General features: G+C 50.0%; 1 protein-coding gene across 5 annotated transcripts in view; it reads left to right on the plus strand.

Annotated features, from left to right (window-relative positions):
* Window positions 1-769: 769 nt before the first annotated feature.
* Window positions 770-16,070, plus strand: part of sec16a (SEC16 homolog A, endoplasmic reticulum export factor) — a 29,594-nt gene continuing 14,293 nt past the window's right edge. For 3 of the 5 annotated variants that reach the window (XM_035390026.1, XM_035390029.1, XM_035390030.1), the window contains exons 1-17: window positions 770-895; window positions 2,892-6,630; window positions 6,930-7,075; window positions 8,377-8,468; window positions 8,577-8,718; window positions 8,810-8,999; window positions 9,744-9,933; window positions 10,389-10,531; window positions 11,175-11,236; window positions 12,148-12,286; window positions 12,654-12,896; window positions 12,983-13,080; window positions 13,265-13,346; window positions 13,774-13,891; window positions 14,588-14,699; window positions 15,146-15,251; window positions 15,554-15,694. In XM_035390026.1, coding sequence (XP_035245917.1) covers window positions 2,965-6,630; window positions 6,930-7,075; window positions 8,377-8,468; window positions 8,577-8,718; window positions 8,810-8,999; window positions 9,744-9,933; window positions 10,389-10,531; window positions 11,175-11,236; window positions 12,148-12,286; window positions 12,654-12,896; window positions 12,983-13,080; window positions 13,265-13,346; window positions 13,774-13,891; window positions 14,588-14,699; window positions 15,146-15,251; window positions 15,554-15,694 — 5,670 coding nt within the window. In that variant the 5' untranslated portion in view covers window positions 770-895; window positions 2,892-2,964. The remainder of the gene's footprint in view (window positions 896-2,891; window positions 6,631-6,929; window positions 7,076-8,376; window positions 8,469-8,576; window positions 8,719-8,809; window positions 9,000-9,743; window positions 9,934-10,388; window positions 10,532-11,174; window positions 11,237-12,147; window positions 12,287-12,653; window positions 12,897-12,982; window positions 13,081-13,264; window positions 13,347-13,773; window positions 13,892-14,587; window positions 14,700-15,145; window positions 15,252-15,553; window positions 15,695-16,070) is intronic. The other 2 variants (XM_035390027.1, XM_035390028.1) reach the window with 2 other exon arrangements.

Genomic DNA, 16,070 nt, shown 5'->3' on the forward strand with positions numbered 1-16,070 from the left:
TTGTAGGAATTAAATGTTCTCTTCACTATCACCACAGGCTTGTGTTTGATATGAGTTGTGATTGGAGGCCAAGGAAAGCAAAGGAAACAAGGAGAAGCAACACGTGAGACTGGAAACCAACAAAGGGACAGTATTCTGAAGCAGCTAGTGGTATGTAGGCCGGTAAACTAGCCAACAGAGAGTTTCCATAGTCCAATGCAAAGAGATTTAATGTTTTCTGCTGTGGATAGCTTCTCTTGCAAGTGGAAAAATTCAGTGCTATGAAGCCCTTGAGTAGTCACAAAAAGGTGAGGAAACAACATATAAGTTAAGTGTATCTGTTTGGGAGACATTGGCCGGGTGAGGAATCTGTGTCTTTGTATGAGACCTTTAAATATGTACATATGATAGTCTTGCCTTTTTGGATATTGCTGTGTAGGATTTCTCAGGATGACGACTGGGTTACACTCATTAAACCTGCAGAATTTTTTGTTTGAATTTACGTTAAAAACTACTAGCTCCGGCGAGATAAGTGGACAACAAACGAGGGTGTTTCGGTGTATTATCCGAATACACTGCTTGTGGAAGACTCGAGGGGGCACTCTTCGAAGGGACGCGTCGATATCCGGTTAAATTCACCTGTAGGTCACAAAATGCAAAAATGTATTTTTATTTTAACATTGGGTTTGCATTTTAAAACATAAGTTGTATGTTGAATAAAATTAAGATTGTATATTTATTTATAAAATTGTATTACGAACCAATGTTTGTTATAGTGACGTGAAGGTACACGTCGCCTAGCAGGATGTGCTTGCGTATGATGGCGGCTGTGTGTCTACATCGCAATACTGCAGTTTTGTAAGAATTCATATTTAATCCTCCTTCATATCGCGTTGTGTTTTTTCGGAGGTAAGAGGTAAGGTGGGTGGGGTTCGAATGGGGTTTTGCTATTATCGATGTGAAAGTCAGACTTTTAACGTAAAGCCAGTTGTTCAGTAACCATATAGCGTATTACACGTCTGGTGGCTAACATTAGCTGTATAGCACTAGCTAGCTGAGTAGAGTTGCTAGCTAAGGTATTGCCACTGTGTTATGTGTCAGGATGCCGTATAGAGAGATCGGATTCGTGCAACACATGTTTCGTTCAACAGGTATACTGCTGAATTATTCTTTTCTAAACTTAGGGGCTGTTGTGTTGGTTCACTAGCTAACTAGCTGCAGCAACCTTCCACCGGACTAGGTCCCTGTTGGTCTTTCGACATCGTTCGAACTGTTATTCGTGGACTTGCTAGCTAGTTGGAAAGCCGGCTACAACTAACGTTGGTTTCGTTTGACTAACTTACCAAGACTGTTGTTGTACACACACTCCGCTTTGTTCCAATGTTCCAGTTTGTAGCTAGCGTGCAAACATCAGTGTGTATCAAGCAGTGACAAGTTAACGTTGGGTAATTTTACCGTTATTTGCTAAGTTGGCTGGTTTGGGCTGCTGTTTGCTCTGAGGTTCAGAATATGCATGTTGTGTGTGACAGATACAATGCAAGGGAGGTCTGTTAACTTAAAATTAGCTTGGTAGCTAACGTTAGCTAACATTTAACCCATCTTATCCACACATCACCAGATGGATAGAGAGCTTGCGAATATTTTCTGCGCTAGCTAACATTACATTTTCATTTGGTTTTGGAACATGTCCATTCGTTTGCCAGGGGCCATAGCTGGGATAATACTGTCGTGAACGGTAAATGCAGTGTTGTCAGTGATAGCGGAACTAGACTGAATTACGCCAAAGTGCCATAATACACACAACTAGTTTCCGGCTGGCGGAAATAATAGACGTTTACTAACGCAAGTATCTATCGCCCTCGTCCTGAAGAGCCACTGGGGCAGCAGGTTTTTTGTATTTACCTAAATTAGTAACCAGTTCAGGCCCAAGAAACCAAACTAATCACCTGCTTTAACTGATCACTTGTGAGTGACAACAAGAAAGCAGCAGACTCTGCGGCCCTCTAGGCCTAGCGTTGTAGTCTGCTGTTCATTTACGTTGTCAGGCGTATTGTTAGAAAGGTAAATATTAAAAAGTTTAACCCTTAAAGGTGTAAGGGCACACACATTAGAATGTTCTTAATTGAATATTCTAATGCTGATGTTACAATCACTGCTGGTAATTGAAATCATGAAGTTCCTGAACACTGACTTAATTTTTTTTGGGAAGAAAGCATTCCAGAAAAACATATTTAACCCTTTGAAGAATATGTTAAGAGCATGTGGAACTTTATGGCAAAGTTAATTGCCTTTGATGTATAGTGCATGCTCCTATAAGGCAGCACACAAGAATGTTTAATGTACTGGAGAATTATTTGTTTTATAATTACTCATAGCTTGTCTTCAGCCTCAGTAATAGTGTATTGAGCAGTTGGTGTTACGTCTGTTAGTGTTTGTCTTGCATGTTTTAGATGCACCAGTAGTCTTGATAATTAGTTTTGCTGCTGAAAGGCTTGAAAATTCTAAATAAATCCTTAATCTACTTAGAAATTCCTGTTTCCCTAAGGGCAGTTGAATAATGTTAAAGGTGATTAAACTTGTATTTGTCAAAACTAGAACTGGATTCTCTCTGTTTACATGTGGCTGGGGTGGAACCTTGGAAGTGGTGCAGTAGATGTGGTTGTAAACAGCTGTGTCTTGTAATGGTTATGGAGCTGGGCTTGGAACTCTGAAGGTGTAGTTTGGATTCTGGGGTGGGGCTCTGTCCTTGTACCTGTGAGCAAGGTGCATCATGTGAATTGCTTCAGTAATATCCTGTTGTATCAGTTAATTGTAAAGAATATAAGCAGTGTAAGGTACTCTGGATAAAGGTGTCTGCTAAATGGCTAAAGTGTTATGTTTGACGCTTGACGGATTGTTTCGTCTCTCTACAGCTGGCATCTAGCTCAAAACTATTAAACGGCTTAATTCTGGATAATCTTTTATTTTGACTGGAATTTTGTGGAGATGCAGCCCCCTCCACGAACTGCTCCACCCGGGGCTTCTGGCCCACCGCCTACTGGAGGGGTCCCCAATGCATTTCGACGGACAAGGCCTCACAAGCATCCAGGGAGCACTATGATGATGCCTGGACCCGCTATGCCCACTATGCCCATTCCCCCTATGACCGATCCTTTTGCATTTGGCAGGCAAGCCATGTCCACCGGGTCCCAGCCACCACCTGCCAAGAGCAGCCCCCTTCCTATGCAAGCTGCACCCCCTGTAGGATTTCACCCAACCGCCCCAGGCCAGGAGCATGGAGTGCCTCCACAGCCAGCAGAAAGTGCACAGGGTGCCCGTCACCTTCCGCCGCCCTCGTCTTTGTCTGCTCCCGCCCCAGGGGTAAACGTGTTCACTCCCAACAGTGCTGGGGCTTCAGCTGCACCACCTGGGCAACTCCCTAGCCCTCCCACCCTCACAGGGGCAGGTGCTGCAGGTGCAGAACAAGGGCACGGCAGTTCTGCAGATAATGTGCCCTACATAACACCAGGAGCCTACAGTTCAGCCCCCATGCAGAACAGACCTCCGTATGGGCAGGAGTTCAGGGGCGACCCTGCCCCTTACACCCCCTCGGCCCCTGGTGCAGTGCCCTCTCAACCCCAGACCATGCCACCCCCAGCCTCGCAACGGATGCCTGACTATGGGAGTCGTCCACCTTCTGATCAGAACTACTTCCAGCCAACCAGTGATCCACCCCAGGCTTTTGTTGCCCACCCTCCAGCGCCTGCCCCAACTCTTGCACCTGCACCAGCCCCCTCTCCGCATTTACCCCAGCCTTCCCCTTCTCCTCACTTACCCGCGTCCACTCCCTCGCCTCAGTTGCCCCATCATGTCCCCTCGCCTCATTTTCCCCAACCTGCCCCCTCACCTCACACATCCCCACAGATGCCCCCCCAGAGCCAGGTCCCCTCGGCTGTACTGGGCCCCAGCAGCCCACCCACCGCAGCCCTTGGGCCAGGTGCAGCCGAGCAGCAGGGGCCTGCAGGGGCCGCTGCAGCCTCCCTGTACCACAATTCCCATTTTCAGGCCCAAAATTATTTCAGTCAAAACTGTGTTGTACCTGACCCCTGGTTTAGCCAGTCTTCCCAGGAGCACTTTTACCACCAGATGGGCGGGGAGTCTGGTAACAGACGACCCGACCCCTTAAATTCTCAACATGGCACCCCCTCAAGCCAAGGTGGGCCGGTCCCTTATATGGCTGACCCTGGCACTGTTACAATGTTCTTCAAGGGGAACGACGTTGAGAATGAGGAGACACTCTCAGGAGAGGGGAAAGCCATTAACGGAGTTGCTGGAGCTACTGGACATTCATTCCCAAACTCCTCACTTCCCAACCATCAAGTGCCCCCTTCACAGGCTCTCCCGGGGGCCGAGGCGGCCCAGAGAGGGGGTCCGAATGTGCCTGGCCCCTGCCATGCCCCGCCTGTGGGTGAAGGGGATGCAGTCTATATGAATGACAGTGGGTTTGTCAGCGGCACCCCAAAACATGCGGGTGTCCAGTTTGATCATGTGGAAAACCTGGAGTGCATCCCCAACCAAGAGGTTTTGCCCAACGAGCCGCAAAAACTCCCCACTGTGCCCCCGAGTGCCAGCGAAAACCTGGGAGCGGCACACAGTCTCCCTGTTACCCATGGAGGGGACCATTTTGAAGGGGGCCCCAACCTGGAGACCCCCGATTCGGTGCCTCGGCCCATCAGGTCGGAGAGCGTGTCGTCGAGCTACAGCAACGTGAGCCACGGGAGCGCTTCTGGCTCCAGGAGGCCCCAGGGCATGGGGCCCACTTTCATCCAGCAGGAGACCGCCAGGCCCCCTGAAGATTCCTCCACGGAATACTTCCAGCAGATCGACTCCTCCCCCGCCGGGGAACCAGTGCCGCAAAACATGTCCAGCAGGATGTACCACAGCCAGCTGTCCCAGACCCCCACCCCCAGCCCCCCAAAACCCACTGGAATTTTCCAAGCCAGCGCAAACAGCTCTTTTGAGCCCGTACGCTCCCATGGCGTGGGGGTCCGGCCTGCGGAGGTGGACCAGGCCAGGATGGTCATGGAGAAGAGCAGCTACAGGCTACCCGAGCCGGGCGTGGCCGACGTGTCACCCGGCAACCTGGAACAGCCACCGGACAACCTGGAGAACATCTTCATGCCCTCTGCGCCGCAGCCTAGCGTGGGGCCGGCGGAACGGCGGCCCTCCTCTCGGGCGCACGGGGCCCGTCTGAAGTGCGAGAGCCCTGCCACCACGCTGTGGGCCCAGAACGAAATGCCCAACCTGGGAGCCAACATCCTGCTGGCCCCCGCGGCCCCTCCCGTGCACGCGCCGGTGAGACAGCCCAGCGCAGAGGTGATCCAGCCCCCTGAGGACGGGCCGCTCGACCTGCAGGCCCCTCAGCGGCCCCAGAAAGCCGACAACTCATCCGAGAACCTGGAGAACCCTCCCAAAGTGACCGAGGCCGACCTGAAGAATCCCCAGGCAAGTCTCGGCTATGCCTCCCTGCTAGTCCCTTCCCCTGCTGCAGAATCATTCCACAATCAGTCTGTCCTGATTGCGCCTCCAGCTACTAATTACAGCGTGATTTCAGCAAATAATTCTGCGCATACATCAAATCAGACTGCCCCCAGTGAGATTTTACAGAATACAGCAGTAGATGGCAATTCGTCATTCATACATTTACATTTACCATCTACGGCATCCACTGCAAATGCAATAGCTCTAGATTCCTCGAAGACTTCTAATCTCCAGCAGCATTTTATTGCTTCACCAATAAATTCTTCTGGAAGCTTTAGTGGTCCGCCTGTACCAAATCCAGGACCCCTCAACCTGGCACTGGACAAAGCCATAAAATCAGAGAACCCCCCTCTGGCATCTACAGGTAGACCACCACAGCCACTTCCTTCCGGGGCCGATCCTATTGGCAGTCAGACCCACTCTATTCCCCCTGTTAATTCTCAGACCCATTCTGCAGCCGCCAATCAAAAGCAACCCACCAATTATGAGCTCCTCGGTTTCGCCATGCACCATCCTCAGAACCACCAAAACCAAGCTCCTAACCCAGGTAGTCATGTGCCTTCTGCTGCTCCTCAGCAAGCGCTGCCCCCGTCGCAGGCAGCCAAGCCAGGAGCGCCGCAGGGCAACACGACAGGGTTCTACCTGCAGGTGACCAAAGACGCGCAGCAGGGAGGGAGGGGGGAGGGCGAGCAGCAGCCCGCGGAGCCGCCCCCGTCGGCGGCCGCTAGCTCCCAGCAGCCCGCCCCAGACTCCACCCAGCCGCCCGAGGCTCAACCCGGCCTTCAGGGGCCGGGAGCGGCCCCTTCGCCCTCACACAACCAAGGGCTTCCACCAAATAACCAGTATCCTCAGCCCCCTGCGCCCGGACAGGGCCCACCTGGGCCGGGTGCCCCCCCAGGCCAGCCTTGGGCTGTCCCTCATGGGCCGGGCGGCCCGCCTCCCCCCCAGCAGCCGTGGAACTCCTCTCAGCCACCCGTCACAGACCCGCAGAGGCCGCCGTCTGCGCAGGGGGGCCAGCAAGGGTATGCTGGCCCACCTTCCGTGCCAGGACCTGGGTACGGAGGGTACTATGATGGCGCCTATTCAGAGTATCCGAATGGAAGACCGCCTTATCCCCCTCAGTACTACCAGGTAAAACTTTTGGTACAGTTCCTTATGCAGGCTATAATCTTTTATTTACAGTGCTTGCATCACTGTCTTTTGGAAGATGTATTGTTGCTGTTAGGCTAAAATGAAGTAATGTGTAAAAAATCATTGTTTTGAGGAAGGAAATGCAGAAAACCTTTGCAGTTGTTAAAGTGTTTTCCTCCTAGACCCTTCTTAACCGCGACCAAATTTTCTTGAGCCGTTAATGAATACTTTGTGCTGCATAGTCTTCGGTATTTCATTGCTTTTTATTACAATGCTGTGGTTTGGCTTGTTGTACATAGGATGATGCCTACAGAAGATACGATGCCCGCTACGGTCGATATGAAGGATCCAACCCAGGCTACAGAGAAGGAGAGCAGCGTTACCGAGAGCAACCGGACCGACCCAGTTCTAGAACCAGCCAATACTCGGACAGGCCCTCCTCCAGGTCAGTTTGTGTCCTGTCCCCGTAGGAGCAGAACGTGTCATACAGGTGTCACTGCTCCCTCTGTTTGTTTGGCCTGCCGTCACTTTTCAGTAGCAAGAGATTTACATGACGGCACCACATGCCCAGGTAGACATTTCAGCTGTAACTGTATGATTAATGATTAAGTCACACTTGGGAATATGTGATTCACTCAATGTTCCTGCAGCCAGCGACATTTTAAAGTGGCTGATGAGAAATACTTTCTACATGTAGTAAGAAGTGAAGCACTATTGTGTGTGTGTGTGCGTGTGTGTGTGTGTGGTTGTGTGGAGCGGTTGACGTCTTTCAGAGAAAGCTGCCTACCTGGCACTGTGACTTGTAAACATGCGGTACACGCCCTGTTTGGCTGTGTACTTAGTCTGTTGTGCTCACAGTACTTCCTTTTCTTTCCCCTCCTGGTAGAAATGTTAGACCTTTTGCCGAACAGCTAAAGATTCTGAGGTTAAAATGCAAACCAATTTAAATTTGAATAGAATCCATTTTTTGTGCACAATTCCTGCTTTAAACTGAGATAAATTACAAGGAGTTGATTGATTAAAGGTACTGTTGCATTTTGTTTGGATGGTGTTTTGGAGAATGCTGAGGTGACGTAACTCTGGGTATTACCGGTTGGTGTTGCATCATCATGTCATCTGTGTCTACATGGTTATAATGGGCTGAAGGCTAATATCTAGACACCAAGTGATTTTACCAGTTCTGCCTGATTCCCCTTCTGGTGATTTTTGGCATTAGCGATCTTTGCGTATCCTATTCTTGGGCATTAGCTCATACATCATGTAATACACTGATAACAGATGTATTTGGATAGTTAATAGTAATTTAAAACTCCTGGGCAGTTACAGCACTGTTTCAGAGTAACGTAACAAATCCTGACTGTGACCAGGAGTCTCATGGAGTTTGTCTTAGCATTTCTCTGGGAGGGGGGTTTGTAGTCAGCAAGATATACCCTGCCTCATTGCACACAGGAACCGTGATTGGTGGATTGGGCACCTGCAGTCTGTCTGTGCCATCCTCATACATGACTGCAGTGACTGACGCTGCACACCAGCTTGAAAGCCTATATTCCAATGCTGCAGAAATTGGTTGGGCTTACAGACTTAATACAGTCAAACCAAAAAGAGAAACGTCTTTGAGGCAGACGCTCCTTTTGAGTAGAGAGTATGTACCTTTGTGTTAGACAAGATACCCAGCAAATGGTGGTTCAGTCAAACCCAAACTACCATGAGAAAGCGTCACATTGATTTCTGCTCTGTTCCTGACAGACAAGGCTACCCTGAGGATTACCAGAGAGCCAACCGAAGTGCCTATGATGAGTATTATGCAGAACACTATAAGAATCAGTATGACTATGGAGGTAAGGGACTCTGCACCCAGGTGTTCCTGTGTCCTGACATGCTCGTCACATGACATGTTTCTATGAGGCAGTCCGGTGTAATCATGCCTGTTCCCGTTTGCTTTCCAGATCGGAGCCGGTGGGAGCGCTATGACGCGGCGGGCTATGACCCTCGGTACCGGGGCTACTATGACCAGTACTGGTATAACTACGGCTCTGAGGCTTATGGGAACAGAGAGGCGTACTATCCTCCCCAGCAGTACGCCGCCAGGTACACACTCTCTTTGTGATGGCGGGCTGGGTCTGTCGGTCATGTGGAGTTTCCGCGGTGTGACGGGGTGTCCCGGCTGCTTCCCCCGCAGGCCGGAGGATCAGTGGCGCTACGACCCGCGCTACGACGCCAGCTTCGACGACGAATACCAGCGCAAGTGGAGCCAGTACGGCGACGAGTTGGACCGGCGCAGCGTGCACAGCGAGCAGTCCGCCCACAGCGCGCACAGCTCACGCAGTCAGCACAGCCGACGCAGCAGCTTCAGCTCCCACTCGCAGCAGGTCCGTCTGTCCGTCTGTCTGTCTGTCCGTCTGTCCGTTCATCCTGTCTGTTTGTCTGTCTGTCTGTCCGTCCGTCCATTGGCCCTGTCTGTCTCCCTGACTGTGTGGCTGGCTGCAAGTCTCTGTGTAAATCAGATCATTGAGATGAAACATTATTTATTAAAACCAGGCTGTACAGTGTTCCTGTTTTAGGAGCATGTGTTCCTGAGGACTGCTGTGTGCTAACTGCAAAAATATTTTAATGAGCGTATTTACGATTTGGGATGCATTAGTGTACTTAAAGGTTTTTCAACTTAGGACCATTGGCTACTTGGGGGAAAAAAATGTTTCCACAGAGCCCTGAAAACTATGCATTCATTGTTTTGTTACACTTTTGATAATTAACTCTGGCAGTTAAGCACACCAAAACAATGTATTATTATGTATTAAAACATGATTGGTTTGAATCTGGTGAGAACATCAGGTTTAGGGCTAGTTCATCATGCATAAATTTATTTAGTTGACTTATAGCCAGTGTGAGATTCACACACCTGTGAGTGTGTGCACGTGCATGGCATGTGTGTGTGTGTGTGTGTTTGTGTGTGTGTGTGTGTGTGGGTGTTCACTTTCATTTCCATGGTCATGTGTGAGTGACTATGACAGTTTCTGTTTTCCTGTCTGCCGTCACATTTTTGTAATGTCTGCTAGTGCTCCCCCTGTTGGCTTCTTCAGGTAACTCACACCTGTCATGTGACTACCTCACAGAGCCAGGTGTACAGGAGCCAGCCAGACCTGGTTTCTGGGGGTTATGAGCCCCCCGGCCAAACGTCCTCCCTCATGGTCGACTACTCGTACGCACCGTACTCCGACAACGTGGACAGAAACCAGACTTTCACCGATTACCCGTACCCAGGCGCCTACTCCTCAGAGAACGCGTGGCCCGCTGTGGAGCAAGGTCAGTCCGGGGACCGGGGTTCCTGCAAATGGTCATGGTCGTGTATGGCTGAAAAAAGGGAGGCCATGTGCAGTCATGGTTCAGGTCATTGTGGCATTTACAGTAGTCCAGGGCATGAATGACTCCATGACACAGCTCCCCATTAAATGAGCTTTAGAGTGGTAAAGTCTGAAAGTTGGCCTAACAAAGCCTTGAAGTAAAAAAAGGCTTGAATTCAGTGGGCAGGCTGACCACTAGTTTTTATTCTCAGGTTGGTATTGGTTGGGCACATTGGTTCACTTCTGCAGCCACATTTAAACTTCCCTCTGTTCACAAACCACCAGACTGCAGGTGTCCTGAACAAACTGTTGTCATTGGAATACTCTGCAGCAGCAGGCCTCTGTGTAATTTCTGTTCAGCTGAGAAAATGGATGAGTGGTCTAAGCCCGCTGGTCCCTCTCTCCTCCCGTCCTCAGCGCCACCGCGGCCCATGACCCCGGAGAAGTACTCTGTCCCGCACCGGTGCGCCAGGTTTGGGCCCGGGGGCCAGATGGTCCAGGTGCTGCCCAACCTGCCCTCGGCGGGCCAGCCTGCCCTGGTGGAGATCCACAGCATGGAGGTCAGGCTCTGGGGTCCTACCCGCTGCTTCAGTTGTACATTTCACAACACTCTGTTTACAAGCCACTTCAGCACCTTGTACACATGGCTTTGTACTTCAAGGCCTCCAACTAATGTGATCTTTGGCTGACTGTAAGGGTTGCATATTAAACTGAGGATTTTCTTTTGCTTGTGTTCACTTGGCTTGCTGTAGTCGTCATCAGATGTTAGCTTGAAGGTTTGTGCAGGTCACATGCTTTCAGTTACTTTATCTAAAAAATAACTAATTGGAGTTCTAATTAGCCAGATTGAGAACCAGATTAATGGGTGAATGAGAGGCATCAGTTGTAAAGCGCTTTGGATAAACGCGTCCATTGCAGTCCATTAAGAACCACACAGACACTCTTTCTCACTCTTCAGACTACATGTGTAATTGGAGGCTTTGTGATTAAAGTGAGAATGTAGTAGTACATTTGGGCGTACCTGTTTTTCCTGTTGATCTTGATTCATTTTATTTTTTGCAAATAGTCTTTCAGCCGAGCTGCAAAAGCTGTATACTCATAATACCTGTGTCCCAAATTGATCCTACATTCCTCAGAAGTGCTACATGCAGCCGAGGGGGTTGTTTGAGGTAATGAGTGAGCACACGTTTCCTCTGCCCACAGACCATGCTGCAGGACACACAGGCGCAGCAGGAGCTACGCAGCTTCCCCGGCCCGCTCGTAAAGTAAGAGCCCTGTTCAGCGCTGTGTTCATAACACTGTGTTCATAGTGCTGCGTTCACAGCGCTGCGTTCACAACGCTGTGTTCATAATGCTGCGTTCACAGCGCTGCGTTCACAACGCTGTGTTCATAATGCTGCGTTCACAGCGCTGCGTTCACAACGCTGTGTTCATAATGCTGCGTTCACAGCGCTGCGTTCACAACGCTGTGTTCATAATGCTGCGTTCACAGCGCTGCGTTCACAACGCTGTGTTCATAATGCTGCGTTCACAGCGCTGCGTTCACAGCGCTGCGTTCACAACGCTGTGTTCATAGTGCTGCGTTCACAACACTGTGTTCATAATGCTGCGTTCACAGCACTGCGTTCATAATGCTGTGTTCATAACACTGTGTTCATAGTGCTGCGTTCACAACACTGTGTTCATAGTGCTGCATTCATAACACTGTGTTCATAGCGCTATGTTCATAGCGTGTTCACAACTCTGTGCTCACGGCACACAACACACTGTTCACAACACGGTGTGCTACATCCGCTCCACATTGTGTTCCAGCGCTTCATTTGAACTGATGACAGCTGGGGCTGAGAGCTGCTCTGGGTGACTGTAATGTAGCTCTCACAAGTAGATGCAGAATACTGCAGTACAGTGTGATTTATGTGAACAAAGCACTTGAAATATATCCAGGTCACGTGAAGGTGATGGTGCAGCTCTGTCTAGATGTGATGCCTTTTTACATCCGGATCAGATTTAGCCTCATTCTGATGGTCACCACCTTTTCAGGGTTGGCACAATGCAGATTGCTGTAGGACTCAGCTGCGACTCAGACTAGTGATGCTCTAAGCTCAGGGCCTGTACTGCAGTCCATATCCCACATTCCACACCCGCAAGGTCTTCAGAGCTCTCTCTCCCCTTCCAGAGAGGAGACCCACAAGGTGGACGTGATCAAGTTCGCCCAGAACAGAGCTCTGGAGTGCCTGCGCTCCGACAGCCTGATCGATAAGGACTCGGCCTTCCTCATCTGGGAGTTCATCGTCCTGCTGTGCAGGCAGAATGGAGTGAGTGCTCTTTCTCTAGTGGGCAGGGTGGGACTAGGGCTGCAGCAGTTCCCCAGTCCAAATGGTATGCTTTAGTTTATACAAGTCCAGACAAAGTCTGCTGCTCTTGATTTTAAATCATGTCTTATCAAATGGTATGTTAGTATGTTCAATGTGCTGTTCAGTATGTTTTTTTTTCTTTTTGCCATTATGCATCTAGTCAAGCTCACGATCTCATTTAAAGCAGTGTATTGAATGCGCTGTGTGTATTGTATGAGCGTATCTTGTCAGTTGATTTTTGACCGTTTGCCCTTACGCTTATGGGCGATGGTCGAGGTGTTTCCTCTGGCGTGTGTGAGCCTCCTGTCGTGTCGCCCCTGCGTCGCAGACGGTGGTGGGGACGGACATCGCCGACCTGCTCCTGCGGGAGCACAGGTCCGTGTGGCTGCCGGGGAAGTCGCCCAACGAGGCCAACCTGATCGACTTCACCAACGAGCCGCTGGAGCGGGCCGAGGAGGAGCCGGGCTCCGGGCCGCTGTCCCTGCTGTCCGACACCTTCATGACCGTGCCCGAGAACGTGGGCAAGGAGACGGAGCGCTTCCGCGAGCTGCTGCTGTTCGGCAGGAAGAAGGCGAGCTTCCCCCCCGCCGAGCCCCCCGCGCCCCACGCCCAGGAGCGCGCTCCGCTCGCCTAACGCTGCCTTTCTCTGGCCCGCAGGACGCGCTGGAGTCCGCCATGAAGAACGGGCTCTGGGGTCACGCCCTGCTGCTCGCCAGCAAGATGGACAACCGGACGCACGCGCGGGTCATGACCAGGTGAGGTCGTCCTGCGGTCCTGCCCGCGGCCAGCTGTGTTAGTGGCCGGAGGGTTCAGCGTAGGGTTCAGTGTGATCTTTATCAAATCTGACCGGGCCAAGGTCGGGTTTTGAAAGTTTAAATATTTAAATTGCTGTTAAAAGTGTACAGAAGAAAACTGCTGACGTCTCTCCTTGCTGCTCAGGTTTGCCAATAGCCTGCCCATCAACGACCCCCTGCAGACTGTGTACCAGCTGATGTCTGGAAGGATGCCGGCCGCTGCAACTGTGAGTGTGACCGAAGCAGAAGAGCCTCATGTGGCGAGTGTGTGTGTGTGTGTGCGCATGCGTGTGTGTGTGTGTGTGCGCGTGCGCGAGTGCATGCGTGTGTGTGCATGTGTGTGCGCGTGCGCGAGTGCTTGCGTGTGTGCGCGTGCGCGAGTGCATGCGTGTGTGTGCGTGTGTGTGCGCGTGCGCGAGTGCTTGCGTGTGTGTGTGCGCGTGCGCGAGTGCTTGCGTGTGTGTGTGTGTGCACGCGCGTGCACACGTGCATGCATGTGAGTGCGTGCGTGCGTGTGTGCGTGCTTGTGTACATGCCTGTGTGTGTGCATGCGTGTCCATGTGTGTGCATGCGTGTGTACCTGCACACATGCGTGTGTGTCTCTCTCTAAGGGTTCTTGAGATGAGCCCATTTTTCTTGCGTCCTGTGCTGTAGTGCTGTGGGGATGAGAAGTGGGGTGACTGGCGCCCCCACCTGGCCATGGTGCTGTCCAACCTCACACACGCACTGGACCTGGACACCAGAACCATCGCCACCATGGGAGACACACTGGGTATGGGAAAGCATTGCTGTCTTCCACCCCTTTCAAATATGTCTTTGGTATAGCCTGGTTTTCTTGCTCCTTGTCAGTGAATTTAGGGGACATCTCCCTCAAAATCCTAAGCTAAATATGAAGAATGAACTTCTTTTATGTGTATGTTAGTACACACATTCTCACACATGCAGTCATGTGCACACAGTCTTGGTTTTACAGGTATCCCAGTTCTGGGTTATATTCTAAAAATAGTCCAAGGTTTCATGATACTTGTTGGTTTAAACACTTGGCAGTCAGACTGAAATTTAATCAAAGCAGCTGCTTAAATCTGGCATTAACAGAAGAGTGACCACAGCCACTGATAACAGATGCAGCTGATAAAATTGTAAAATATAATTCATAAGTGTTGTAATATAGTCATGAATCAGCCTTTTTCTGATTTACATATTTTTTGTATGAAAAACTAATTTTTTCTTAAACTAGAAAATGTATTTTTTATAACTCTTACTACGTTAAATATCCCACACAGATTTAATCCCACGTATATTTCTTTTATGTCTTTACATTTGTTTATTTTGCAACGTAAAGTATTTATTTTCCTTGTATTTTTCCAATGACTTGACTGAAGTGCCCTGTAAATCCCACCCTTTAAACAACAGAATCAGTTGTTTGTGCCTCTCAGATACAGCATCTGTGTCTTTATCTCCTCTATAGCCTCCAAAGGCCTGACCGACGCAGCCCACTTCTGCTACATGATGGCTCAGGTCGGCTTGGGCGTCTACACCAAGAAGAGTACAAAGATGGTGCTGATTGGAGCCAATCACAGGTGAGGCAGCTCTTTCAGTCTGAGAACACTACGCCTCACAGATGAAACGCCACTGGGTGGATTGTTCTGTTTGTGTCAAGACTTCAGTTTAAAGTGGTGTCTGGAATGTCTGTATGCTCAGGGAATGGTTATGAGATGCTTAGAATCACAGCGCCTTTTATCATACATAATGGACCACATTCCATATTTGCCGCAATTTAATGCAGCCACTAAGATTCCTTTTGTCCTAGTCTGGATTGCAACGATATAATTATTTGTAATTAATTGAAATACTAATTCCATTTGTAATTGCCCTTCATCCTGTGGTCTTGAACGGGGCTCAGCTGATGTCCCCCTGGTTCATAGCACCCTCCTGGGTATTTCATGGCAGCCATTTTGAGGTGGAGATGGAGGGATTCTTTTTCAGTCTCTTTTCAGTTCTGTCAGTTCGTGCTCTGTCCCCTCAGTTTGCCGTTCTTCAAGTTTGCTTCCAACGAAGCGATCCAGCGGACCGAGGCTTACGAGTATGCACAGTCTCTGGGCTCCCAGCCCTGCTCCCTGCCAAACTTCCAGGTCAGTGCTTCTCTCCTCAACCAGCCCCTCTCTGCATGAATGGACTTCACTTATGACAGTTCAGAAAAACAACCAATACTTCTCATCGTTATAATGTTGCATTTTGCTGTATTGGAACTTGGAGTCTGGTCGGTTCAGTGACCCTTTGAAGCCTGATAGGTAAATGTCACTGTATTAGGTTAAAGCCTGAGTATGTGTTTGGTCCCACCACCCTTCATAAAGCTTACTGGGACATGTTTATTGCATGTGGGCTGCTGTGTGTGATGTGGCCGCTGGGCGCTGGCTCTCTTCTCCTCCTGCAGGTGTTCAAGTTCATCTACGCCTGCAGGCTGGCTGAGTCCGGCCTCTCTGCTCACGCCTTCCACTACTGTGAGGTCATCGCCCGAGCCCTGCTGTCCCTCCCCTCCTACCACTCTCCTGTGTTTGTCAGCCAGCTTATACAGGTCTGTACTCACATGCGCGCACACACACACACACACACACACACGCATGCACACGCATACACATGCACATGCACACGCACACACTCGTACACACATGCGCACACACACACACGCACACACATGCACACACACACACGCGTGCACACACGCACACACACACTCACACTCATGTCCTCTGATCGTCCTCAGAGATTCGGTCCCAAGTGTACATTGCTATTCCGTGTCTCAGTCACTGCATTTCTCTAATAATTTATGAGGATGTGGCAGATGTATCCTGTTCTGTGACATCATTCTTTTAAGAGCATCTGCTAAATAAATGAAATAAATATTCTTGCTCATGCACGTTGTAGATGTTTCTCGTTGCATTATTTGTTTT

This window comes from Anguilla anguilla, chromosome 14 (genome assembly GCF_013347855.1).
Source record: "Anguilla anguilla isolate fAngAng1 chromosome 14, fAngAng1.pri, whole genome shotgun sequence".
NCBI lineage: Eukaryota > Metazoa > Chordata > Actinopteri > Anguilliformes > Anguillidae > Anguilla > Anguilla anguilla.